The sequence below is a fragment of the Rhineura floridana genome, chromosome 22 (genome assembly GCF_030035675.1).
Source record: "Rhineura floridana isolate rRhiFlo1 chromosome 22, rRhiFlo1.hap2, whole genome shotgun sequence".
Classification (NCBI taxonomy): domain Eukaryota; kingdom Metazoa; phylum Chordata; class Lepidosauria; order Squamata; family Rhineuridae; genus Rhineura; species Rhineura floridana.
In genome coordinates, this window is record NC_084501.1 from 13,759,154 (window position 1) to 13,787,115 (window position 27,962).

A 27,962-nucleotide genomic window follows, 5' to 3' on the forward strand; every position below is an offset into this window, starting at 1 on the left:
ACTGGAGAAATCAATACAGATCAATGCTTTCAATATGCAAAGCAGAACCAGAACCAGAAAAGAGGCTGTGTGGTGGAAGAAAACAGCAAAACCACCCTGGACTCAGAGAAGCAGCCTATATTTTGGCCCCTGGCCTACGATGACGGCAGCTAAGTGGTTAACGCATTTCCTCTAGATGCAGTGCAACAGCCAATGGTTTCTGGAGATTCATTCAGAGTTAACTGAACAACGCTCAAGTGAACTATAACTCTGGCTTTGCTTTCCTCTGCGATCAAGGAAAACTCGGGCAAAGAAATGAAGAACAAAGAGGAAAGGCCCTCTCACTGGAAACTACTGGCAATCTTTACTCTATGGCAAGGATTTTCAACATTTTTCAGCCTGAGGGCCGCATTCCCTTTTAGGCAGCCTTTTCGGGGTCGCAAGCCAATGACGGCCAGGGGGCAAGCAACAAATGTTAAGTTGTTCTCACACATCACCCTCTCTTTTCTCCGTCCAGGCAAGCAGGAAGCTTTATCAAAGTTCGAGGATACATTTTAGCTAGGCAAATGCCACTCGAGGTGGGTGCAAAGCACGGCTAGTGAGGGGTGTGGTCCGAGGGTCAGATGGAGAAGCACAGAGGTCCGCGCTCAGCCCCCAGGCCTGACCTTCCCCAGCCACACCTTGCATTAAAGCTCCAGTCCCTGTCTAATATACATGTCCCGTTCTGAACAGGCTTTCCCATTCACTCAGGAACCCCGCCATTAAATTGAACAGGAGAAGACGATATGTTGTTATATGCCTTCGAGTCGATTACGACTTATGGCAACCCTATGAATCAGTGACCTCCAAGAGCATCTGTCATGAGCCACCCTGTTCAGATCTTGTAAGTTCAGGTCTGTGGCTTCCTTGATGGAATCAATCCATCTCTCGTTTGGTCTTCCTCTTTTTCTACGCCCTTCTGTTTTCCCCAGCATTATAATAATTGAAAATGAAAGCCTTGCAGTCAGCTCAAATCTGAGGTGCGCTTACGGTCGCACTCGCACAGCCACACCATCCATTTAAAGCACTCTTAAACCATTTTGACAGTCATGGCTTTCCCCCCAAAGAACTGTGGGAAGGGTAGTTTGTGAAGGGTGCTGAGAATTATCTTAGGAGACTCTTTCTTCCCCTCACAGAGCTACAATCCCCAGCGTTCCCTGGAAAGAGGGACGAATTGTTAAACCATTCTGAGAATTTTTGGGGAAAAGCCATGTGATTTGAATGTACTTTATATGTATAGGGTGGGCGTGTCCCTTACCTGATGAGCCACATCTGCACCTTACATTTAAAGCACCCTTATCCCTCTTGAAAGATCATGGCTTCCCTCAAAGAATCCTGGGAACGGTAGTTTGTGAAGGCCCTCCTAATAACTCTCAGCACTCTTGGCAAACTACAGTTCCCAGGATTCTTTGGGGGAAGCCATGACAGTTAAAGTGGTACAGGAATGCTTTAAATGTGTCGCGTGGCTCTAATAAAGTCCACTCGCCCCAAGCTGACTGTGTTTGCAATACCCCAGTGGGTTAAGAGGCTCAAAGAAAGAGCATTTGGGGGGTGTCAATCCACCCCCCTTAGCCCACTCCTAAACAGCTGGTTGCCACCAACCAATTGGAAGAGAAACTAACTGCATTCTGAGTTTTTGGACACAGTTCCTAATCCAGCTATGGAGATTTTATTGATTGATTCCGTGCATTTATATCCAGGCATTTCTTCCTTCTATCATGGAGCCTAAGGGGTCCCCAGGCAGTCATCCATCCAGGCACTGAGCAGACCCCGACTGGCTTTAGCAAAGGGGTGGGGTGAGCTCCTGCACCTTTAGACCATGCTGTCTGTTTGGATGCAAACACTGCCCTGTCTGGATTGGGACAAATATATCCATGAAGACACTCCCTATCACAGTGCAATTCTATGCATGCCTACTCAGAAGTAAGACCCCTGGCATTTCACTGGCCCTAGCCCCCAGATAAATGAATGCATGAAAGATTGCAACCTATTGTGTACACACAACTGGGGCCTTTGTGCGCTTCAAGGGACATTGGACACTGTTAAAGGCGTTGTCGTTGAAATCTGACAAAACTGACATGCCGTTTTGATGAGTCACCAGCTGTGCCGCAGCCAAAGTTTAAACAAACCTCAGTTGGCTCGTTCGGTCCTCTCCTAGACAGGCCTGCAGTTGGAAGTCTCATGAGATGGGGATTATTTGGCATTTTGTGGTTTCTTCTCATGCCTGGTCCCTGCTTGCAGTTTCTGAAGCCCTGAGGGTCTGAGGCTTTGTGAAAAAGCTTCCAGAAAGCCCCTCTCTTGGTTAGGCATAGAAATTGGGGTAGCCAATGTGGTGTCCCCCAGATGTTGTTGGAGCTTGAGAGCTGGAGTCCAACAACATCTGGTGGATGGAGGGCACCGCGTTGGCTATGCCTGACCTATCCAATTATTACTGGACATCCACAGATATCTGGCAAAATCATACAATTATTTCCAGACTGGACTCAAGGCTATTTGCCTATTTTTTGTCCCGCTGCTCGTATCCATAAGAACGTAAGAAGAGTCTGCTGGATCAAGCCAGTGGCTTGTCTAGTCCAGCATCCTGTTCTCACAGTGGCCAGCCAGATACCCAAATAGGAAGCCTGCAAGCAGGCTCTGTGCACAAGAGCACGCTCTTCTTCTGCGGTTTTCAGCCGCTGGTATTCCAGCCGCTGGTATTCAGAAGCATCCTGCCTCCATCTGTGGAGGCAGCACTTACACTTTGGAACCCCTTGCTTCTTGACAGCTGGCAGGCACGGTCTTCACTGTCCTCTTCGGCACCTGCTCAAAACACTGTTGTTCAGGCAAGCCTCTCCAAGCACATAGGATTTGTTTTAATCTGCTTTCAGCTTAGCTGTTGATTTTAATGATATTTGGATTTCTTTGATATATATATATATAAACCCCTGTTCCCTGCACAGAGCTACAGTTCCCATGGTGGACTACAGTGCTTTTTTTGGTAAAAAATGAGGTGCTGCTACTTATATCTTGACAAAAGTACCATGAGTGCCAACAAAAACTGGTTGTCACAAGCATCAAAACAAGTGGGGATGATACTCCGTACCAGGGACTACTGTCACCGAAAACCCCCTGGAAATAGGGGTCTCCTAACAACTCTCAGCACCCTTAACAAACTACAGTTCCCAGGATTCTTTAGGGGAGGTCATGACTGTTTAAAGGAGTATCATATGGATGGCGAGGATATACAATCTAGAATTCTTCTCCACTATTGGCTGGTCATCATGACCCACATTTACGTTCCTTCACAAGTTTAACCAGCTCTTTCCTCCACGTCCTTCCATGGAATCTTCCCACGGATTTTCTCGGGATAAAATGCAGCGGTTGCATGCTATGTTAGGATGCAAAAGTTATATGGGTTGGGCATAATTTACATCAACATATTTTAGGTTATTGGAACGCTTGGGATAATTGTCATGAAGGTATGACAGCAACAAGGGTCGGACTCTGAACTTTTGAAAATGTCTTCTTCCAGATGAATTTACACACAGGACTGGCAGATGTTGACAGCTGTTTTGGCACCCAGCTTGTGAAGTAAGGCAGCGTTGGCCAGCATTTGCTGCAAACAGTGACTGAGGCCCCAAAGCTATTTTGCTACATAAATCCCACTCCTTCAGAGTTGGCCAGGCACCCAAATCAATCTCTTGCTTCAAGCGCAGAAAAGGTTTCCCAGGCTATGGAGTGCATGCAAACAAGACAAAAGCTTTGAGTGCGTTACATCCATCATCCAAAATAGAAATGTAACATTTAATGTAGTATATTTCTTTTCACCACTTGAAAATGGTTTGCTTTTCAAAAAAAAGAGGGTTTTTTTGAGGTGGGGGAAGTTGAGCCCGGGTTTAATCCAAGATGACTCAGACACGTTCTTCCATCCGTAACCCTGCTGGAATCGACAAAGCAATCAAATATTTTCTTGCCCGCCTTGATCCTGCTGTGACTGTTGACATTTCCTAATGAAAGGTCATTCTAGAACTGGGAGTAAAAACGACGACTGTGTTTGAGTGGGACAGAACAGCAGCCTTAGAGGATGGAGCGTTCAGATTTTGAAGCTACAAACCATCCTTTTGGTGAACTGGGTGCGATTTGCTCCATGTGCAAACACAAGTGGCTGGAAAAAATGAGCAGGAACAACAGAATTATTTGGTACTAATTGTTTTTTTTAAAAAAACAGACAATGAGTTGGCAGTGTGTGATGATAAGATCCACAGCCTGGTCTATAGCAAGAGAATCGTTATGGCCAGAAACAAGATGCCTGTAGCCACAACAGCCAGGGAGACCTCTGGGATCCGACCGCTGTTGAGGGTGACTTTGAAGGCTGTGATTTCCTCTTGATACCCTTCTTCTCGGGCAGTGCATTTAAAGACACCTTGGTCCATTGGGGTGCTCTCCCCGAAGCGGAGAGTGCAAGATTGCTCGTCCATGGAACACGGGTACGTCTTGTCGTCTTTGACCCAAGTATAGATGGCATGGCGAGATTGAAGAGGGCATGGCAAATAGATATAGCCAGTGGGGTCTACGCTCACTTTCTTGAGTGCCTCCTGGGCTAATTTTTCTTCAAAGTTCAGAATTAAAAGAGAGAGAGAGGGGGAGAGGGAGTGAGAGACAATGTAGGAGAAACCATTTTTAAATAACAAGGCCTCAATTTGTTTCCAGGTTCAGTGAAGGGCTCCCCCAGACAACTTGTTTATTCAGCATTCATCCTGATTTGCTTGTACTGGCTAGACTGTCTGGTCTTTACTGAGCACTGGTTCTGATCTGTTTATGGGGCAGTTATACAACAATGAGCATTCATCCTGCATTCATCCCGATTTGCCTGTGGGGGTGTTTACACAACTTCCTGTTAATCATTTATTCACCGGTAGGGATGGAAAGATCTGTCCATTTTTTTGGTTCTCTCCGTTTCTCATTTTTCCAGCCTGAAATTCAGTTCTCCACATTACTGCAGCAATTTGTGACAGATTGTTAAACCACTCTGGGAGCTGGAGCTCTGTGAGAGGAAAATGATCTCCTAACAACTCTCAGCACTCTTAACAAACTACAGCTCCCAGGATTCTTGGGGGGGGGCACGACTGTTTGCAGTGGTATCATAGTGTGTTAAAAGTATTATGCAGATGGGGTCCAAGTCTTTGGCGCTTAATTTTTTCAGTCCTTGGAGCAAGTCAAACAAACCTGCACTGGAATTATCCAAGGGGCTCAGGGCAGTAGCACTCTGGGTTTTAGTCCAAACTTTCAAGGAGCTGTCCCGGGCGCTGAAGCTAGGTTTTAACACCTTGGACAATGCCTTGAAAGTTCAGACTAAAACCTGGAGTGGATTCCACTGCCCCACTGACATGGAGCCACTGGCTGCCACTGGGTCAGAGATAGAGGCGTTGAAAGCAGACCCAAGTAAAATCAGGATTTTCATTCTTCCATCACCCGTGCCTCCTAAAGGACATCCAACCCTACCCAGCCAATCGGGCCATGTGCCGAAAAGGTTCCATGCAGCGTTGCCTTACCTTTAGCCTTCTCGCACACAGATGCGGCGTTGGACGAACCCAGGTTCTGAAACAAGCTGTTGAAGGAGAACGGAAGAACATAAGGAGAGCCCAGCAGGATCAAACCAATGGCCCATCAGCACCCTGTTTTCCAAAGTGGCCCAAAAGATGCTTCAAGGAAGCACATGAAGACAACCACACTCCCCCTTTCCCCCCTTTGCTTTTGTGTTTATCTCAAGTGTCAGATACCAGTGGGACCAGGTGAATCGGTCAATTTCAATTTCTAATTTTTCCACTCACAAGGTCAGTTCTCCACATTAGTCAATGATTTTAAATTTTAAATTTTTACAGTTTTTTATTGTGTGTGTGTGTGTGTATATATATATGATAGTTTCTTTATGAATAGCAGTAAGCAAATATTTCTATAAATAAACACATAAACAATCGACACATTTCTTGCAAAGCAATTCCCCTAAAATAATGCATTTTCAAAATTTTATTTTTGCTAACAGATGCATTCCTACACTCACTTTACCCAAGTACGTGCACTTTATCCACATTACCTGGCTGAAAAACGGCAATGTAAAATTCGGCAAAGTGCAGATTTCGAAGGCTGGCTGCATTTTGGTTTGCGTGTTGTGCATTAGGCAAGTTTGCTTTTAAACGCGGGTGGCGGTTGTTTTGTTATTTGGTTTTTATGGTATGGTATATTTACTTTTGCTTTTTTAACAGCGTTGTAAGCCGCCTGGAGACCTTTGGGTAAGAAGCGACTAACAAACCTGATGGGCTCCTTCAAGGAGGAAGAGCGGGATGTAAATTGGATAGACAGACAGACAGACAGACAGACAGATAGATGAAAATGGAAATGGACTGCCTTCAAGTCTATCCCGACTTATGGCTACCCTATGAATAGGGATTTCATGGTAAGCGGTATTCAGAGGGGGTTTCCCATTGCCTCCCTCTGAGGCTAGTCCTCCCCAGCTGGCTAGGGCCCACTCAGCTTGCCACAGCTGCACAAGCCAGCCCCTTCCTTGTCCACAGCTGCCAGCTGGGGGGCAACTGGGCTCCTTGGGACTCTTGCCCACGGCTGCACAGGTGGCAGGGGACGTGACTCCTGAGCCACTCCCAGTGGGGGTGATCTTCAGCTGGCCCCTGACACCCAGGAGACACGAGCAGGGATTTGAACTCAGACTCTGGACTCCCAGCCAGGCTCTCCTCCCGACTGTGCTATACCAGCTGTGTCGATAGATGATGATTTAAATGAGAATGGAATTGAATTTCTCCCCCCCCATTGCTACCAGCAACAAAAAGCTGCTGTGTATCCTCCTGCCCTAACAGATGTTCCTGCCCAGGATTCCTACTCCCCATCAGGATACCATAAGCTGTCTGGAGCAAGAGGCAAGGATTTCATCTCTCCCCTTCTCCAAAGGACCCCAGGTTTTCGTTTTTGAAGTAACCCTCAGAACACTTTGGAGTTTTCCTTTGTTGCCATTTCTCATCTCTTCAGGAATGTGCATGTTTCTCAAGAGCTTGGGAAGCTGCCTTATACAAAGTCAGATCCTTGGCCCAGTCAGCTCAGTACTGTCTACACTAACTGGCAGCAGCTCTCCAGGGTGTTCAGGTGGGGTGTGTGTGTCTTTCCCAGCCCTTTCTGGAGCTGCCAGGAGCTTTCTGCCAATGTTCTACCACTGAGCGACGGCCCTTGCAGATCCCTGAAGTATTAGGCTGGCTGGGAGCTCTCAGATTTGAAGGCAAGTCTCTCCGCAACCGCTCAGAGGTCTGTGTGTGTAACATATAGCCTATTTATGACCCTTCCTCTGAAAACAGCATAAGGTTCCAGTCCTCATGTTTCCGAATAAAGGGCTGGTTGAAAGAGGAACACAGAAAGCCGTCTTTATACAAGCTAGACAGTTGGACCATCGAGCTCAGTGTTGTTGACACGGACTGGCAGCGGCAATGTGGGGTTTCACAGAGTGGTCTCTCCCAGCTGTATTGGGAGACTCTAGGGGAGCATCACCGAACAACTAACAAAGCGGAATGATGTATGGATGGGGCCAGTATAAATCTACCACTCATGCCCTATTATTGACATTTGAACAGAAATATTGACATTTTGAAGGGAAATATCAATACAATTATCATCCTTAATACCAATATTTTAGAGGTGGATTTTTTTTTTAAAAAAAATCAATTTTAGAATATAGCTGCGGAAACTCGCTACATAAAAATCCAATCCTATAGCAAATCAAGCAAATTAATGGAAAATTCTGTACCAAATCTGAATGGGGCAGAATCTTAGCAGGTCCCTAATTGCAGCAATAATATATTATAAAATATACCCCCCCAAATGAACCCAGTCTGGAGGAGCCTTACCGTAGGCCCATTAATTTCAGTGGGTCTACTTTGAGTATAAGCTGAATGCAGCCTAACATCCCAAAGAAATGTAACAGCTAGACTGACGCATCAGCAACGACCATGGGGAGCGATGCTTTGGAAAGGTGACTGATCGGGATCAGCCATTTCCCTCTCCAATCTCCTACCCCCACCCGACCCCAGCCTATGCTTCTGTGACAGACCTGCCCGTGCGGTTACCGCCTTGAGAGACGGCAGAGCAGCTCTTCCCGTCCACGTCCCACCCGCAGTACGGGTCACGAGCCAGGACACACTTCCAGCAGTTTTCCTTATACTGGTTGCAGTCTGCCAATGGCAGGCGCGTCACCTCGAACTCAGTGCTGGCGTACAGGTGGCCCTGCCAGAGAGAAGGTGGATTATAGCGGGGGAGAGAGAGAGAGAGAAAACCCAGTTTGCGCTACACAGTTAAAGCACCATTTTGCCGCTTTGAACAGTCATGGCTTCCCGCCTCCAAAGAATCCTGGGAACTGTAGTTTGTGAAGGGTGCTGAGAGGTGCTCAAAGAGCCACAATTCCCAGAGTCGTTTAACAATAAATCCTTCTTTCCAGGGAACTGTAGGAACTGTAGAGAAATAGGGGGGGCTCCTAACAACTCTCAGCACCCATAACAAACTATGGTTCCCAGGATTCTTTGGGGGAAGCTGTGACTGTTTAAAGTGGTATCATAGCGCTTTAAACGGATGGGGTGAAAGAGAGAAGAAGAACAACTTGCAGAAATAGAGGAGCCTTCTCACCAAAGACAATTCTCCCCCCACCTGGGAAACTAAAGAGGAAGCGAATTCCGTATTAGGAATTGTTGGCAAAGGGATCCAAAGTTTTAAAAAACCCTGCCCTGCTGCCCTCTCAGGCAGCAAGGGGGCAAGGAGGAGGACATTTCTGAAGGGGCCCAGCTGGACCAGTGCACAGGCAGGATATGTAAGGGGGACCCCTGGCATTTGCCCAATTGTGTCATTTGCTGGCGCCGCATCAGCCACCCCCTTACCGTGTTGGCGTCCAGGATCATAGAAGAGACAGGGGCTTCCGTCTTGAAGGGACTCATCTCCGCCACAATCACCGTCTGGTCCTTGCTTCGCAGCACCTTGTGGATCTTCCCTTTGGCTGCCGAAATGAGAGAGAGAGAGAGACAAAAGTTGAATCTGATAATGCCTCTTTGCTTGCCAGGATGGAGGACTCCGTGAAGAAAGTAGCCTACTGTGCCAAGGTAACATTTACATGGGTTGCTCTGCCCATTTTTGCCTTTGGCCCCACCCACCTGCTGGCACGGGGCTCTCAGAAGGTTGCTCTAGGCCATGCCCCTGACTGCTGCTGTTCTGTGCCCCCCATAAGGGCTTCTACTGGCTGGAGTGCTTGCCTGGCTAGAAGACAGAGAGCAATGCATGTGAGCATGAAACCTACTGTCCAAAGGCAAGGGCATGTACACGCTGCGTGATCATCTGCATTCAGCGTGTGATGCAACCGCCTTCTGGGGGCGCTGCACACACAAAAACATCCCCATGTCATCCCCGACTCACACAATTTGTCACTCTAAAGCACATTCTGCTGGAACGGTTACAATCCGTTCAGTGCTCAGAATGCCCTTCTCAAGGGCTTGCTGCATACACAGAGAGTGCTTTTGCCTCCTATTGGGGCAGCCCTACTGGCACCACAGGGCTGCGGGGTTGTGCTGCCACCCCTCACTGTGTTCAGCTTCTCTACGAATGAAACAGGCAAATTAGGAAGCAGGGCAGCAGCTTACCTGCCCCCCAGTGGAGGCGCGACACTGAATCCACTGTAGGTTTCAGCCCAAACTTTCAAGAGGCTGTCCAAAATGCCAAGCCCAATTCCAAAAAGAGGTTCCCCACCTGGAAAGTTCAAACTAAAGCCCAGAATGGATTCCACTGCCCTGCTAACATCAGAGCCACCAGTCTCCATTGGCTGCTTCAGTACACTGATATACAGTATATCCTGATATATCTCAGCACCCCAGTTTCCAGCCCCTTCCTTCCAAAAGACACAAAATAAATAAATGGCTCTGTGGAAACTCTGCTTGAGGAGTTTGAAGACACGAGTACGCAGGCAACGTGGACAGTTGCTGCAGCTTTAGACGACGTTATTGCTCAAAAGTGTGCACAATCACAAATCATTATGTACAAAAGCTTGCTGTGAATAAAACAACCAACCCCTGTGCGTCTCAAAGGGTATGTGTGTACCCCCCAAAAAATCACTTTTGCTGCTGCTCTGCAGAGGTCAAGACTTGCTGCTGAAGTTCCCCGCCCCTGCCATTGACGATTGATTCTATCTCCCCCCCCCGCCAATATTTTGGGGTTGGAAGGGTGATCTCCCATGTTCCCCTTCTGGCCCCCACCAAGCTCACCTGTTCCTAGGAAGAGGACATCATGGGGTGCACCGCTGGCATCCCGCACGCTATCCACCACCACCTGGGTGTACGTGTCGTTATTCTGGAGGACAAAGAGGGGACGTTCCTCGTCCGGGTAGATGACTGCATCTATTTCTGGGTGATCCTTGATGAAGGTTAGGGTAGCTTTAGGCAAGGGTGGATGGGTGTCCGGTGAGGCACACTGTGGCAGAGGGGAAAAAAGCAGACAGGGATGAGTCGGAGTTGCATGGGTGGTGGTGGTGGAATTAAGTGGTGTTTGTTGTTATGTAAGAAACTGGGAATGGAATTGGTTTGTTGAATGATATGATTGACCATTTATGGTGGTTGGAAAGTGAGTTTTTTTTTTGTTCTAGAGGGAGATATTCCACCTTGAAGTTGGTGCAATGCTTACAGAGGCTCTTCTATGAAGGGATGGGGGAAAGTGGCTGCCATTGGGACCCAGCGTCTTGTTTCCAAGAGTGGCTAGCTCAGAGTGTGGGGAAGGGCGAATCTCTCAGCTGTGGCTTTTGCTGGTTGCTCAACTTCTCCGCATATGCACATTTTTGCTAAGCAGTTTTGCCTAATATGCTGCGTTTTGCAAAGCCAGCTTTGCCTAATACAATGCATTTTTTTTGTATGCTACTTTCAGCAATATGTGCACTTGCATCCCAGTACAGTATATGGACTTTCATCCACATGACTTGGCTGGAAAACTGCACTGCAAAATTCAAGCAGAGCTTGGAAAAGTTATTTTTTGACTACAACTCCCATCAGCCCCAGCCAGCATGGCCACTGGATTGGGCTGATGGGAGTTGTAGTTCAAAAAAGTAACTTTTCCAAGCTCTGAATTCAAGGATGGCTCTGTTTCAGTTCAGGAATAGTTTTGGAAAGTGCAAATTAAATAGGTTTGCCTTTGAACACAAACTGAATCAAATTTCGCTCCTATCTCTAGTTCCATCGGAATTGCAGCATACACACACAGCTTTGAGGATGGACTTTGGGTACCAGGGGCATCTGAAAGGGAGATGTTCAGATTGCCATTCTGAGAAAATCCAGAGGAATGGGATGGACCTTACCATGCCAGGTCTGGGCGAGGGGATGGAACCCGTGACACCCTTGAACTTTGAAGTCTTGAAAACTGAGCTGATTTCGTTCATGGAGTATGAACAGACAGCCGATGACCCCCTATGGGCAATAACAAAAACACTGATGTGATATCAATCAAATATTACAGTCAACCAGTCATTAAAGAAGTACAAAATATATATTTTTTAAAAATACAAAATCACAGCTTCAGAAAAACAGGTGACATGTTATGAACTTAACAACCACGTATTATCACCTCTTCGGTAGTGGAATTATTATTATCTGATTGCCTTCCTCACATGAGTTTCAAGGCAACATACAAAATTCAATAGAAACAGCTAAACAACAGTTAAAAACATTGAAAATAACATCAAATTTAAAAACAATCCAAAATAGGGACCCATGGCAGAGACTTCTTTGTCCACTTGGGAAAGCTCATCAAAATAAAAATTGTTCCCGGAAAGTGCAGATAGTGGGGGTGTCTGTTGATCGCTGTTCCACGCAAAAGCACACCAATAAAAGCAGCAGGTAGCGGACAAAGAACCAACTTGAATCGATATCAGCCTGTTAGGTTGACGGGATGCTTTCAAACAGGCACCAACCGACGGATCCCATCCCTACTCACCACGTGCTGGAGAAGATGCCGTACAGCACTGTCTCGTTCTTACCACCCTCCTTCTTGAAAACAAAGGTGTCCCGGAGGTGGTGGAAGCGCTTTGGTTCAGTGGGGTGTCCGCACACCAGCCTCGCCTCAAGGAAGGTGCTCCAGGAATCTGACATGACGGGCTTCCCACCTTGGTCAACCTGGAACGCCCAAAGGACCATATATCAGGGGAAGCCTTTCAGATGTTTTGGGACCACAACTCCCATCATCTCTGACCATTGGCTACGCCGGCTGGGGCTGATGGGAGTTGGAGTCCAAAAGTACTGGAGGGCACCAGATTGGCTACTCCTGCTATATATGAACACAGGAAACTACTTTAGTTGGGCCATTGGTCCCTCTAGGCCAGGATCATCTGTCTGAGTGTCTCAGGCAGGAGTCCTTCCCCAGCCCTACCCAGAGATGCCATTGGGGATTGAACCTGGGGCCTTCTGACTATAGAGCAGGTGCTCTACCACCAGTCTACAGCCCTTCCCCCCATGGTGGAAACCCCCAGGTCACACTCTCTCCTTGTACCTTGCAGACACGTCCGAGCCGGGCTTTATAAGGCTCCTCATCCAGCCCGGCCGTCTGGTTGACCTCGTTGTAGAAGAAGAAGATTTCGTCATTACTCCGGTCCTTTTCCGCCAGCAGGGCGGCGCCAACAAATTCCGCTCCTGGGCCAGGAGAGAATTGAAATGGTGCGACAGCTATTGTGACCTACACAAGAAGAGCCCTTATCGAGGGATTGACTGGGTCTGTCCACGGAGACCCCATCACTCCAGTCAATTTCTGCTGATCGGCATGTTTTGCAAGACATTATTCCTATATCACAAATTTACCCTCGGCAACAGGGGTGGGCAACCTGTGGACATCAGCCTAATTTTCGCGCTGCTCTCAACCTAATTTAAGAATATCAGAAGAGCCCAGCTACTGGATCAGGCCAATGGCCTGTCTAGTCCAGCCTCCTGTTCTCACAGTGGCCAACCAGATGCCCCAAAGGGATGCCCACAAGCAGGACCTCAGTGCAAGAGCAGACCTTCAAACGCAAGCAATCACTTTAATGTCTGGCAAGAGAGGAAGACAGAGAGAGGAAATGGGGGGACATTAGGAAGAAGAAAAAGAGGACCATCCATCTGCTTGTGGCTCTGGTAGGGATGGGCAAATCTGTCAATTTCTCCACATTTTCAAATCGGTTTGTGGATTTCTTTCTCTTTAAAGACCTCACGAATATTCATCAGAGTTTTAGTGCAGATTTCTCGTAATATACAAATTTTTCTTTGCAATTCCCCCCCCAATAGAGACATATTTGCAAACCAATTTTCCCTCACAGAATGCATTTCTGTTATTTTGACTACGCTGTGCATTTTTATGTACCCTTTTCTCCTGTATCTGCGTCTTTGTACACAGTGCTTGGCACTGCAAAATCTGGAGAGGTGCACATTTCGAGAGACGGCTGTGTTTCGGGTTTGCGTAGTCTTTCACAAAGTACGAATTAGGGACGTTTGCCTTTCATTGTGAACTGAATCAAATCTCTCCCCCCCCACCCCCAATCTCCAGCTTCGGCCCTGCCCATAGCCAGCTTGAAGTTCATGACAAATTTATTTTATTTATTTATTTGATTTATATCCCGCCCTTCCTCCCAGCAGGAGCCCAGGGTGGCAAACAGAAACGCTAAAATCACTTTAAAACATCATTAAAAGACCTTAAAATACATTAAAACAAAACAACGTTAAAAACATTTTTAAAAAAAGCTGTAAAAACATCTTTGACCCCCCCCTCAAGGGACAGGCCCTTGATAGAAAAAAAAATGATTGGATGCCACTCACCTATCTGTTCTGAACAGAGAAGTGCAAAGAGCTTCTCTCTGTGAGTGAACACGGCAGTGGCTGATGTGCCTTTTTGCCCATTAATGGGGGGGGCTGATGGGGGTGTATGGCCACTTTGCTCTTTTTCTGCTGTCTTAGATATGCCATGCCCCCCCCCCCCGCACTTCCTCAAAATTCCAAAGGTGCCCACTGGCTCAAAAAAGGTTGGCGACCCCAATGGGATTGTACTTACAGACAATTTTTCCCCTGGATTTTTTTCTTGATTTATTGAACAGGATTTATAAAACGCCTAGCCACCAAAAAGTTCTAAGTGGGTTACATACAACAATTCTTCATCGAAAAATGCCAATAAAAGCAAACGCTGAAATTGACTTCAGATTCATAAAATATAAATAAAATCAGGCATTTTAAAACAGATATTACAATGGGGACAAAAGGACGAATAATAATTTTTAAAAAGTGTGTTTCTTACGGGCCAGCCAGCTGTCTTCACTTTTAAGCCCCTTTTTCTTCCCAAAGCTCCTCTGGATAGTGCTTTTGTTCCCAGACAATGCAGAATAAAGGCTATCTTCTGAAATGGGAACATCAAAGTGGAAGATTTGGGGGGGGTGAGGGACACAAAAATCTCGAGTCACCCATTGCAGACGTCAACATGATGAGAGTCAAAACAATATACTGTATCATATGTTTTTACTTCTTCCAGGCTTGTAGTGCTTCTGATTAGCCTTGCAAACTTATGTCTACAATAATGAGGACTAGAACTTTACATCAAATACACACAAATACACATACACACATGCAATTAATTCGAAGAAGCATTGGTAGGCTGCACAGAATTGGTAGGGTGCACCCCTTTGGAATGGGGTGAACATGGGCCTTGACGGGTTAGGTAACAAATGAAGCTGCCTTGTATCAAGTCAGGCCATTAATAATAATAATAATAATAAAATTTTATTTGTGAGTCGCCTATCTGTCCAAATTAACGGACACTCTAGGCGACGTACAATAACATAGTAAAATACAATATACAAATCAAAAAACCACAATCAGTAGTTAATCTAAAACCAGCCTTCAATTAATACATCATAAAACTAATCCACCCCAGAAATCCTATAGGCCTGCCTGAATAGCCAGGTCTTTAAGGCTCGGCGAAAACCCATCAGGGAGGAGGCATGTCGAAGGTCAAAAGGAAGGGAATTCCAGAGGGTGGGGGCCACAATCGAGAATGCCCTCTCTCTGGTCCGCACCAGCCTAGCTGTTTTGACTGGTGGGACCGAGAGGAGGTCTTGTGTGGCTGATCTCGTCAGGCGGCATAATTGGTGATGCTGAAGGTGGTCCTTCAGATAAACTGGGCCGAAACTGTATAGGGTTTTAAAGGTCAACACCAACACCTTGAATTGGGCCCGGTAAACAACTGGTAGCCAGTGTAGGTCTACTAACACCGGAGTGATATGGTAATGGCGACGGCTATGCTTAATCAAGCGTGCCACCGCATTCTGTACCAGTAGTAATTTCCGGACCGTTTTCAAGGGTAACCCCACGTAGAGCGCATTACAGTAGTCTAAGCGGGAGGAGACCAGGGCATGTATCACTCGTGGGAGCAGATGCACAGGAAGGTAGGGTCGCAGTCTCTGTATCAGATGTAATTGATACCAAGCTGCCCGGCTCACTGCCGAGACCTGAGCCTCCATGGACAGCTGGGAGTCAAGAATGACCCCCAGACTGCAGACCTGGTCCTTCAGGTGTAATCTCACCCCGTTGAGTACCAAGTCTATATCTCCCAACCTTCTCTTGTCACCCACGAGCAACACCTCGGTCTTGTCGGGGTTTAGTTTCAGCCTGTTCTCTCCCATCCATCCACTTACGCAGAGCTTGGAAAAGTTACTTTTTTGAACTACAGCTCCCATCAGCCCAATCCAGTGGCCATGCTGGCTGAGGCTGATGGGAGTTGTAGTTCAAAAAAGTAACTTTTCCAAGCTGTGCACTTACGGACTCCAGGCACTTGGACATGGTGTTCACAGCCAACTCTGGTGAGGACTTAAGTGAGAGATAGAGCTGAGTGTCGTCCGCATATTGGTGGCACTGCAGCCCAAAACTCCTGATGATGGCCCCCAGTGGTTTCATATAGATGTTGAATAGCATGGGGGAAAGGATAGAACCCTGTGGTACTCCACAATTGAGAGGCCAAGGGTCTGAAACCTCATCCCCTAATGCCACCCGTTGATGCCTGTCTGAGAGATAGGAACGGAACCACCGTAAAACAGTGCCCCCTATTCCTAATCCCTCCAGGCGATTTAAAAGGATACCGTGGTCAACGGTATCGAAAGCCGCTGAGAGATCCAGGAGGACGAGGAAGGTATATTCTCCCCTATCCAATGCCCTCCTCATATCATCCACCAGGGCGACCAAGGCTGTTTCAGTTCCATGTCCAGTCCTGAAGCCCGATTGGAATGGATCTAAATAATCTGCTTCATCCAAGTGTGTCTGTAACTGTTTGGCCACCACTCGCTCAATCACCTTGCCCAAGAATGGTAAGTTAGATACTGGGCGGAAGTTATTCAACTCTTGGGGATCCAAGGAGGACTTTTTCAAGATGGGCTTTATGACTGCTTCCTTGAGGGCTGATTGGCATTGCACCCTCTTCCAAGGATGCATTTACCACTGCCTTGATCTCTTCGCCCAGTCTCTCTTTGCAGCTCAAAATGAGCCACGAAGGGCAAGGATTAGTCATTCTAGCTCATTTAGACCTGCCCTAAAAATAAAGTAAGGTTCCAGTCCTCATGGTTATTAGAAGACCCGTATTCTCCTTACAAAGCTACAGTCCATCAATTGGTTTCATAATCAATCCTTCTCCCCAAGGAATTATGGGAATTTTAGCCCTGTGAGGAGAACAGAGGAGTCCCCTAACAAGTCTCAGCACCCTTGACAAACTATAACTCGCAGGATGCTTTGGGGGGGGGGAGCCACAACTGTTAAAATGGTATAATAGTGCTTTAAATTTTTAGTGCGGATGCAGCCATGCTCAGCTGTCGCTGGGCTTTTTTTGTGTGGGTTTTTCCCTCTTTAGTTTGTTTTAAAAAGGGTTTTGCACTTCTGCAATTCTTGGGCTTCCCTGGAGCAGGCTAATACCTCTCCCTTCTATTCTCAGTGGGCCTCATTTTGGGCCGTTTTTGAAACATGACCTGTCAATTCGGAACCCCGTAATACCAGTCAAGAAATTGAGATGGGGAAAACTTCAGCTCCTTCCTCTATTCCTCTTTACCTACGACAATGGTCACAGCATTTTGGGAGGGTGACACTGGGGAGATGTTTTCCCCTGCGGCGGTGAAAATCCGGCCTTCCTTGTCCTTTTGCAACGTTGTGCCACTGACCTTGAAAGAGACAAAAGTAAACAAAAAGCGAAGAATGCCTTTTGGTGTATCAATTAAGCTCGTGACCTCCTTTACCCCGATTCCCATATCTGTGGCTTTACTGCCACATTGTTCCACCCACCCAGAAGAAGGACCCGCCTTTCCTGTTTGTCACCTTCCTTTCTTTCCACGGGGATCTGCAGGAATTTTCCTCTGTGTGTGAGCAAAGTAAATACATCCAATAAGCAATCGAACGTAACTGAAAGTGTGTGTGTGTGTGTGTGTGTAACGGGATAGTTTCTCGCAAACAAATGAGACCAATGCCTGCACATTTCATCTCATATCTCTGGTTCTACAAATGCTAGAAACTTTAAAAGAGAAAGAAAGCTGGGAATCTAGGGATTATGGTTCATTTAGGGGGCAGCTGCCCCCTTGCGCCCCCTGTGGATGTGCATGCAGATAAATAGAAAAATAGGCAGATAGTGCCCCACCCACTTCCCAATTCAGCGTCCAGGAAAAGCCCACAAAATATACAGGTATCTAACATGTTACAACTGGAACGAGATGCTCCTTGTCCAGATAAATAATTGAGGTCACATCCACAGCATACATTCAAAGTGCATTTAAAGAATGTGGCTTCCCCCAAAGAATCCTGGGAACTGTAATGTTAAGGGTGTTGGGAATTGACGCCCTGCAAAGGGTAAACTACAGGATTCTTTGAGGGAAGCCACGTGTTTTAAATGTCTAGAATGGTACAGCTAGGGATGGAAAGATCTCTCTATTTCACTTCTCTCAGTTCCTAATTTTTCCAGTCATGAATTTGTTAGTGCAGCAATTTGCAATTTAAAAAAAAATCATGAAAATTCTCCAGAATTATAGTGTGAATGTCTCCCACTAAACACATTTTTGTATGTAGTTTTGACTAATGTACACATTTTTGCAATTTTTCCTAATATAAAGCATTTTATATGTTATTTTCACACACACATTCATTTTTCTGCACATTTCCCCCGAATATATGCATTACCGCAAACATTTCTTCAATGTTTCAGTTAATGAGAACTGCATTGCAAAATTCAGCTAAGTGGAAATTTGGAAGGATTTGTCTGTGTTTCGGTTAGAAAGTGTGAATTTGATCAATTTGACTTGAAATAGAAAATGAATCGAACTGTGCCCTTGGCTACATGGGCTTTCTTGGCTGCCATCTGTTTCACTGTGGCTTTCCTAGCCAGGAAGCTGCCTGGAGCTTCCAACAAAGCCAAGTTGATCACCTAATCCAACATTCATCCTACTCAGAGTAGGCTCACTGAAATTCATCAGCATGGTTAACTTTTGGAGACAATAGTCAAGAAATCAGAAGAAGGCTAGGACTGGGGAGGGCAGCTATGAGAGAACTAGAAAAGGTCCTCAAATGCAAAGATGTATCACTGAACACTAAAGTCAGGATCTTTCCGATCTCTATGTATGGCTGTGAAAGTTGGACAGTGAAAAAAGCAGATAAGAGAAAAATCGACTCATTTGAAATGTGGTGTTGGAGGAGAGCTTTGCACGTACCACGGACAGCGAAACAGACAAATAATTGACAAATAGACAAATAGAGTGGCCATTGGCCAGATAGGTGACACATAAATTAAATTATTATTATTATTTATTATAATTGGGTGTTAGAACAAATTAAACCAGAACTATCACTGGAAGCTAAAATGATGAAACTGAGGTTTTCATACTTTGGACACATCAAAAAAAAAGAGGAAGGCCAAACGAGAGATGGGCTGATTCCATAAAGGAAGCCGCAGACCTGAACTTACAAGATCTGGACAGGGTGGTTCACTCGCTGATTCATAGGGTTTCCAGAAGTTGTAATTGACTTGAAGGCACATAACAACAACAAAGTGTTGGATTCAGTGCATATTTATTATTTTTAAAAAAGAATAATATAAGCAAACACCTGCCAATTCTGCCTCCCTCCCCTCCGCCGCTATTTCTCAAAGTCCTTCATGAATCCACTGGTCTCAGGCTTACCAGAAACCAACATTTGGGAGAAGCTGCATTGGTTCCACAGACAAGGATCTTGTTGTCTTGCTTCTCGATCACCCGGATGAAATTATCACAGTCCTCCTACGAGGAACGGCGGCCAGCAGCAGCGAATGCGGCAGGGTGAAAAGCACAGAAATGTTTCTGTCAGGGCAAGGGATGGCTCTCTGCTCTGTTAAATGTCAAAGCGTCCTACTCCAGACCAGGCCAGGAGCGCTCTGCCTAGCCAGATCGTGCCATCGCAGGGCCGGGAGTTGAGGCACCCTGCCCCCCCGGAGTCCCGCCCACTCACCCTTCTCTTGGGAAACATTTTGTGGATCTCTGACCTGGGTCCCTGTAGCTCCCTTCATCCTCCTCACCTGTACAGCTCCAGGCTTGCTTTTACAGTCCTTCTCAGCTTTCACGTCGGCCTTCAGGGTGACCTGGAACAAGGAGAGAGTCCGCACTGAGGAAAGCGGGTTAGCACCGGCCCCATGTTCCCACAAAACCCAGGGAGGCTAGGTTGTCGCATGCTGGTCCTACAGAGTAGTCCATGAAACAGAGCAAGTCAGGGTAGGGACACAGGAAACGGCCTAATGCTGAGTCAAAACTACAGTCTATTTAGCTCTGTATTGGCCACACTGGCTGGCAGCACCTCTCCAGGCCTTCAGGACAGGGGTCCTTCCCAGCCCCAGCTGGAGATGTCACTGGAGATTGTGTTGGAAGTTTCACTTCAGTCAATGCATTGTCCTGCTGTGTGTTCTGAAACTGTTGACCATTGGGGCTCCATGTAGGATCCTTACTTGAAAGGGCCCCTGCTTGAATTCTCCCCTTGCTACTTTCCTCAAGTTTAAGAGTGCCTCTGATTGGCTAGACTGATATTTTCAGGGCTGTCATCAGACTGAACCTGGGACCTGCTGGGTTGTACCTAATTATGTCCTGCTCAGCATAGACCCATTCAGATTGCCGGACCTAAGTGTGCCACGCCTATTAACTTCAATGGGTCTACTCACTGTAGGGTCACTCCCACACCATATGTATATGCCACTTTAAACAGTCATGACGTCCCCCCCCAAGAATCTTGGGAAGTGTCGTTTGTGAAGGATTGTTCGGAGAGTTGTTTGGAGACCCCGATACCCCTCACAGAGCTATAATTCCCAGAATAACTTAACAGCCAGTCCCTTTTCCCCAGACAACTCTGGGAACTGTAGTTCGGTGAGGGGAATAGTGTTCTCCTTACAGTTCTCGGCATCCTTCACAAACTACCCTTCCCAGGATTCTTTGGGGGAAGTCAGGACTATTTAAGTGGAATGAATGTATGGTGCAAATGTGGTCCAGCACTAGCATCTGATACTGGCAAAGCCAGTATTTTCTCTCTCTCTCTTCTCCCTCTCTCAGCTCTTTGGTTGAACAGGCACAAGCAAGGAGGGGGAGGGAAGAAAAACACCCAGACTTCCCAGCACCTTGCCTCCCCCATCTCCTCACCTCTGTTGGGGTGACCTCAGAACCTGTAAATGTCAGGAGATACAGCCTCCCTTGTCCACCGACGAATACCTGGTCAGATCCGGTGTCGTGGAACATCGTTGTTGGTCTCTGCCTACTCTTAAAAGTGAACGTCGGGGCATCTGAAAGGAGAGAGGCAAAAAAAGGGTTAAAATGTTAAGATCCTGCCCACCCCAGTGTTGGGATTTAACCCTGTCAAGACCTGGAATCTGAGGCATGTGCAGAAATCAGCTTACTTTCCAATTTAAAGTATACAATAATTGTTCCGCCCCACCTCTGGCCATGCCCAACACTGGTCTGTGGCCCCCAAAAGGTTGCCCAGGAGGGAATGTGGCCCTCAGGTTGAAAAGGGTTCCACATCCTTGACCCACAGAGGGCCTTAGTTCTACGAAAGCACATGTAGGTGTGTCAGCTGACCAGGAAGCTCCTGTTACGTGGGGGGCAGCTGCATAAATGCAGTCAATATATAATAAATAAATAGCCTTAAGAGATAAAAAACATCAGAAAACGGAGATGAGAAACAACATCCAAAAGGGCATTATGTTAAGGAAAACATACGTATTAGGGGAAATAGGCTGTGCAACTATGCGGACATTATGTATTTATTTATTTATTAGATTTGTTAGTTGCTCATCTGGCTGGTTGTCCAGCCACTCCGGGCGACGTACAGAATAAAAACATACAAATACATTAAAACATTAACATATCAACAGTAGTAATAAGCCTAACCCACCCCAAAAGCCTGCCTGAAGAGCCAGGTCTTCGAGGCCCGGCGGAAGCTCATCATAGCGGGGGCGTGGCGGAGATCGTTTGGGAGGGAATTCCACAGAGTGGGAGCCACAATAGAAAAAGCCCTCTCCTTAGTCCTCACCAGTCTAGCTGTTTTAACTGGTGGGATAGAGAGGAGGCCTTTTGAGGCTGATCTTATTGTGCAGCATCCTTGGTGAAGCTGGAGGTGCTCTTTCAGATAAACTGGGCCGAGACCGTATAGGACAGCCTTTCCCAACCAGTGTGCCTCCAGATGTTGTTGGACCACAACTCACATCTTTCCTGACCATTGGCAGAGCTTGGAAAAGTTACTTTTTTGAACTACAAGTCCCATCAGCCCAATCCAGTGGCCATGCTGGCTGGGGCTGATGGAAGTTGTAGTTTAAAAAAGTAACTTTTCCAAGCTCTGAATTGGCAATGTTGGCTGAGGCTGATGGGAGTTGTGGTCCAACGACATCTGGTGGCCCACTAGTTGGGAAAGGCTGGTATAGGGTTTTAAAGGTCAAAACCAACACCTTGAATTGGGCCCGGAAAATAACCGGCACATTAGGCAAAACTGCAGACCACAATGGATTAGGGGAAGATCTGCATTATGAGAAGGATGAAGAATACTGAGTAAGATGGACTATCGGTCTGATTCAGCATAAGGTAGCAGCAATCTGTGCACCTATCCTGACGTCCTCTGCCCCGTGGACTTCAAGAAATTCGATTCAGTTCGCATTCAAAGGCTGTCACACTTGCACTTTCTGAAGCATTTGGATTTTGCGATGCCGTTCTCCATCCAACCAATGTTTACAAAAACGCAAATATTAGGGGAAAGTGGCATAACAATGAATCTATGAGTGAAAACAATATACAAAAATGCATTCTGTTAGGGAAAAGCCCTTGCAAAAACGTGCACGTTCGTCAGCGATGCCTACAGACGTGTGCTTATTAGGAGAAACTCGCACGGCACGGCTGACAAGGTTTCGTGAGGAGTTTTTAAACAAACAAATAAACCGCAAATTGCTGAACAACGTGAAGAACTGAACCGAAGACTGGGAAAACCAGACACCGAGAGAAACCAAAATGGACAGAACCGCCCCTCCCTCGGCTCTAGCAAGGCCCCTGCTCGAAAACGGAAGCGTTCCTACTCCTTTGCATCACGCAAACATTGCAGCCTTGTTGACAAGATGGAGGGAGAAAAAATACACAATAATGGAACATTTGTCAGAAGATCAAAGATGGCTGGAAACTGTACATTAGCAAATAAATGGATGCTTGGATCTATATACATAAGTGGTTGCTTGGATCTGTTCACATTGAGTTACAAGGCCGGGCTGGGCACCAGAAAATAGCAAAGTGCAAAATACCCAACCCTGTCCCAAACAGCATCTCTCTGTGGCTGGTGTAATGCTAGCTCCCTGCATTCCCCACTCCCCCCCCCGTTCTCTGACGGTTTTCCTAATTAATACGACATGAGCAGTTCACAATTTGAGTCTGCGAGGGTGAGCAGGAAATACACATTGGAGAATAAATCTGGGGCGTTGTGTTTTCACCCCCCCCCACTCCTCCTCCTTTTCCTTTTCCTCTCACTGCCGGGATCTTTATTTTATCTGCATTGCAGAGAGTGCCAAGACTAGCCTGACCTAGTCTATAAAATCTCCTCCTCCATCTCTCCACAAAAAGTCTCCTGTTTTTCAGTAGACAGCAGCTATCTCTGAGCCAACCCCTGCAGTTTCAGGAGTGGTGCTGCTTTTAATGCCTGGGAGGGGGAGGAACGGAAATCAGATGCCTAGCTCTCAGGTCTATATCTGAAAACTGCCCTGTCTGGTCTAGAAAACCTTGATGGGTGCAGAGATTCCCTGAGTATGTGCAGAATGCATCATCTCTGTCCTGCCTATGTGGTGAGGGAAGTAAGCGCTACAGGTCCCTAGAGGCCATTTCTTTCTGCTTCTTTCACAGTACCCAAATTTCAGGGAGAATGAGGGTGGGGCTGGACTTTGGGCCAGACAACTGCGGAAAGCGGGGGCATGATTTGGATGAAATCAGGAGGTCAAGAAGAGAAAGAGAGCTTATGGGCTTCAATGTCTGTTAGCCACAAAGGCTAAATGGAACCTCCAGATGCAGATGCAGTCTACCTCAGAATATTAGTGGCTGGACAGCAATACAAGTAGGGGAAGGCTGTTGCCTTTTGTCCCCTACTTGAGGGATGCCCAAAAACATCTGATTGGCCTCTGTGAGGAACAGGATGCTGGACTTGCTGGATCCTCTCAGTCAGATTCAGCAGGTTTTTTTGTTGCCCATCATAGTTAGGAATAGAACCCCCATTTCTAAAGACAGCCTTGCCTTGCTCTGACCCAGGGGGGCTCTTCTTATGTTCCACCCCCACTCCAAACATTTGAGCACTGTTCATACATTGGAGGGCTCAGCCCCAGGATTAAAAGCATCCCGGGGAAACTGTGAAATTAAAGACAGCCTGGCTGCTAGCTCAGGCCAAAGGCCCATCTAATCCACCATCCTGTTCACATAGTTTCCAACCCTCCCTTAGAGCAGAGGAATCTGGATAGACTGCTTCTGGACCTGGAGGTTCCATAAGGACGTTTGACGACTCCTGTAGCTGGATCAGACCAAAGGGGGACCATCTAGTCCAGCATCCGGTTCTCACAGTGGCCAACCTGATGCCTCTTTTGGGAAGCCTGTAAGCAGGGCATGAGGGCAACAGCACTCCACCCACTTGTGATCACCAGCAATTGGTATTAAGAGGCATCCTGCCTCAGACAGTGGAGACATAGCCATTATGGCTAGTAGCCATTAATAGCCTTATTCTTCATGAATTTGTTTAATCATCACTGCCTTTTGTGGGAACGAATCCCATCCAGGGCCAGCTCCAGCAGGCGGCCAGGTCGGGCCCTGGCCGAGGGCCCCTGGGTCCCAAGGGGCCTCTGAAGGGCCCCTCCTTAGGGTGGGTAGCGCTCCCTTCCGCGATCCGCGGCAGTGTCGGCTCAGTACTAAATCATTTGGGTCAGTTTTCAAAGGTTAAGAAAGGTCACGTTAGCAGCTTCATGTATTTGCCTAAGCCCCTATTAAAGCCCTCCAGGTTGACGGCCCTCACTACATCTTGCGTTCAGTGGATTCAGTGATCGTTGTGAAAACAACAACACAGGAACTTAGGGATAATAACAATCATACAAGTCAGATGTTGGTCCTTCTAATTCAGCATCTTCTACACCAACTGCCACCAGCTCTCCAGGGTCTCAGACAGGGAGCCTTTCTCAGTCCTACCTGGAGATGCCGCAAACTGGACCTGGGACCTTGTGCATGCAAAGGAGATGCTCTTCCACTGAGCCATGGGCCTTCCCAACAATGTCAAAACAGACACAGGGAACTGGCGGATCTAGATTTTGAAGAAGTGGGTGTCTTGTCAGCTCACGTATCCATGAATCATAAGGGTAGGATAAGCCAAACGTCCATTCCAAGAGGCCGTGTTCCATCCAGCCACGACACTTATCACTCCACCCTTCTTGGGTACAATGCAACAAAAGGTGGCGGTGGGAAGCAAGCTCCGCCCTTTGCAATGGTAAATTGCAATGTGGTGGATTGCAACTGAGCCAGAGCCAACACACTCTTGGTGGATAGGGCCCACTCAGTCTCCACCGGTGACCCACCAGATGCTGCGCAGGCTGGTGGTGACCCCTGGAACTGGTGGGGCGGAAAGCAGGGAGCCCAACAGGAGGCGGAGGCAGAGCCAATGGTAGGCTGAGCCAACTCTAATTCTAGTTTTGGCCCCTCCTCCTCCTCCCTGCTGAGTTTTGAAAGGGGCAACCCTGAGACTCATGGGGAGGAAGCCGAGAGGGAGGACCATGTCCCCGGACTAGCTGTGAGCAGGAACGCAGGTGGGAGGGCTGGCTGGGGGCAGTGCCCCCCTTGCCCTAAGGGAGGAGCCCCCACTGATCAAGATGCTTCTGGAAAGCTCACAAGCAGGAACGATGAAAGATGCACAAGCATCCCCGGTCGCTTATTCCCGGTATATAGAGCGAGACCAGAACACTCGCGTGCATATATAGATCGGCGTAAAATGCCTTTTGGCACTGGACACAGCTGTGTCAGACCGCTGGTCCATCTAGCGCAGGATTGTCTGCACTGACCGGCAGCGGCTGACTGGGTTTCCGACTGAGGTCTCTCCCAGCCCTACCTGGAGAGGCCGTTGGGGAGTGAACCGAGAGTTTTGGCATGCTCCGATACTGACCTATAGCTCTTCGCCTAAAAGTAAAGCAAGGTTCTAGTCCTCATGGCTCCGAATAAAGGACTGGTTCCGAGAGGAATGTGGGTAGCTGTCCTATCGCAAAGCAGGTCCTTGGTCCTTCTAGCTCAGTGTGGTCTATCCCAGCCCTACCTGGAGAGGACACTGGGGAGTGAACCGGGAACCTTCTGCACTCAAGGCAGCCACTCTAGCACTGAGCTGCAGCCCTTCCCCTTAGAGCATGGCCCTTCAGAGCTGTAAAGAGCACTCTTCAAAGCTTGAAAAGCGACACTTTAAGGAAGGTGTAAAAATATCCTGAACTTTTAATAGGCAGCCCCCAATAATGGTTTTAAAACACTGTCACAGGGTTGGGTTCAACTAAGTCCAACTTAGAATAGGCCCACTGAAATTCATGAACCAGTTAGTTAATTACTTACATTAGTCATGCCTGTTATTATTATTAGCCAATGCTGTGGTATAGAGTGTTGGACTAAGAACTGAGAGATCAGGGTTCGAATCGCCACTCAACCATGAAGCTCACCGGGTGACCTTGGGCCAGTCACTGCCTCTCAGCCTAACCTACCTCACAGGGTTGTTGTGAGGATAGAAGAGGAAGGAGCATGTAAACCACCTTGAGCTCCTTGGAGGACAGGTGGGACACAGCCATGCAATAAATAATATTAACTTCAGCAGTTCTACTCTGAGCAGGACCCCCACTGAATGCCCCCTTCAGTATCTTATATAACCTTCGAAGCCTGCTTGGTCACCCCCTCTGCAATATGGAGAGAGTGTGTGCTGCTTTGGAAAGGGAGAATTCTATAGCTGCACAGACAGGCTCCTCTTCCTCCAGAAGCCGCAGCATAAATCAATTGACTAAATAAACTGCCTTGCGGCTGTCTAGTGACTCAGACAGGATTCTATACCTGAATGCCGGAGCTATCCCCGGATTGTTGTACTGCATCGCAAACAAGAGGCGGCTTTAGCGAGAGAAATGTTCCATCGTCTGGTCCAATGACAAGGAAGGACCCTTTGTGTAACGAAATGTCTTTACAGCCCTCAACGAAGGGGCAGGCGGCGTTCGAATTGCTGCCAGCAGGGGCGCACCGGCGAGCGCTTTCACAAAACTGCATGTGCTCTGCTGTGTCAGGCCGTCGTCTCCAGACGAGGGAGGCACAGGACTGCGTTGCTGCTCCACCCTATGACGTTACTGCTCTTTTCTGAAGGCGTGGATCAACTTCATCCCAAAGCATGTTGTTTGGAGCGATCTGGCATCAGAGGAATGATCACCCCAAGACCCAGCTTGTGTATCCGAGTGCTAGTGCTACTCAGAGTAGACCCTTTGAAATGACAGGACACGGCGTACTGAGGTCCGTTAGTTTCAATGGGTCGACTCTGAGTAGAATTCCATTGGGTGCACCCTGCTGTCTGCAACGGGTGACCCGCCCTGTCCAGACACGAAATTTGTCACTTGAGGTTGCACTTCGCAATGAACATGGACAGGTTAACTGGCTCAGAGCGATTCAGCCAAGCCGGTCCCCTGATCCTCTCCAAAACGGGTAGAATAAGTAAGTTTCTGTGGCAACAGCCTCTTCCCTCCTCCTCCTCCATCATGCCTCTTTGCAAAAGAATGCATAGCATCTTAGTTTTACTTTGAAAATTGAGGCTCTCGGAGGTGAGTTATCGGGAGCCCATGAACTCAACCCCACCGCCAAGAGGATCGGTGGGCCTCCCATGTTTAGGGTGGAAAGAAATCCCTACAGACTGCCCAACAGACGCAGAACAAATGTCTGGCATGCCTTCTGCAGATCTGCAAAGAGTTTCTCTAGAGGAAAATCAGCAACGCTGTCGCATCAGTGAAAACCTGCACAGGAGCAGTTCCTTTCCATACTGCCCCCTTCAATCCCCATGCATTAAATAAATTAGAAAGCCATCGCAATCTGCACCCTGTCTTTTTTTTTGGGGGGGGGAGAGGTGAGGGTAAGAGCTTCTGGTCAGATAGACTAAGACAGGTGCCAGGCTGACCTTTTATAAATGCGCATCGTTTACACACAGCTCTTTTTAAAAAAAAAACGCAAAATGCCCACATCAAAAAGGGGTACAGCCCTCTCAACCAGCTCACCTTGCAGAATCAGCTTCAGCCTGGGGACCTTTTGGGAGGAGATGAGGCAGAAGAGGGAGAGGAGGTAAACAGGGGGTGCTCTCATCTTTCGGGGTGCCTGCGAGGAGGACAAAGATAGAGTCCTCCTCCGAAGGATG

At 47.4% G+C, this 27,962-nt stretch overlaps 1 protein-coding gene across 1 annotated transcript; it reads right to left on the reverse strand.

Moving 5' to 3' along the window:
* Positions 1–4,164: 4,164 nt before the first annotated feature.
* Positions 4,165–27,910, reverse strand: LOC133375087 (semaphorin-7A-like). The gene is made up of 14 exons (XM_061606581.1): positions 27,826–27,910; positions 20,699–20,838; positions 19,594–19,656; positions 19,223–19,318; positions 17,113–17,221; positions 14,323–14,421; positions 12,559–12,698; positions 12,007–12,185; positions 11,372–11,480; positions 10,293–10,497; positions 8,922–9,037; positions 8,105–8,277; positions 5,550–5,605; positions 4,165–4,606 (listed from the first exon to the last, which is right to left on the reverse strand). The coding sequence occupies exons 1-14, from the start codon at positions 27,908–27,910 to the stop codon at positions 4,269–4,271; spliced, it is 1,908 nt and encodes a 635-aa protein (XP_061462565.1). The 3' UTR covers positions 4,165–4,268.
* Positions 27,911–27,962: the final 52 nt, after the last annotated feature.

Coding starts and splice junctions, on each gene's coding strand:
- LOC133375087 (XM_061606581.1), bottom strand. CDS start 27,910: ATGAGAGCACCCCCTGTTTACCTCCTCTCCCTCTTCTGCCTCATCTCC. Junction 19,657..20,698: donor CTGAGGTCACCCCAACAGAG/GTGAGGAGATGG, acceptor TCCTTGTTCCAG/GTCACCCTGAAGGCCGACGT. Junction 10,498..11,371: donor CCTCGCCCAGACCTGGCATG/GTAAGGTCCATC, acceptor CCTCTGCCACAG/TGTGCCTCACCGGACACCCA.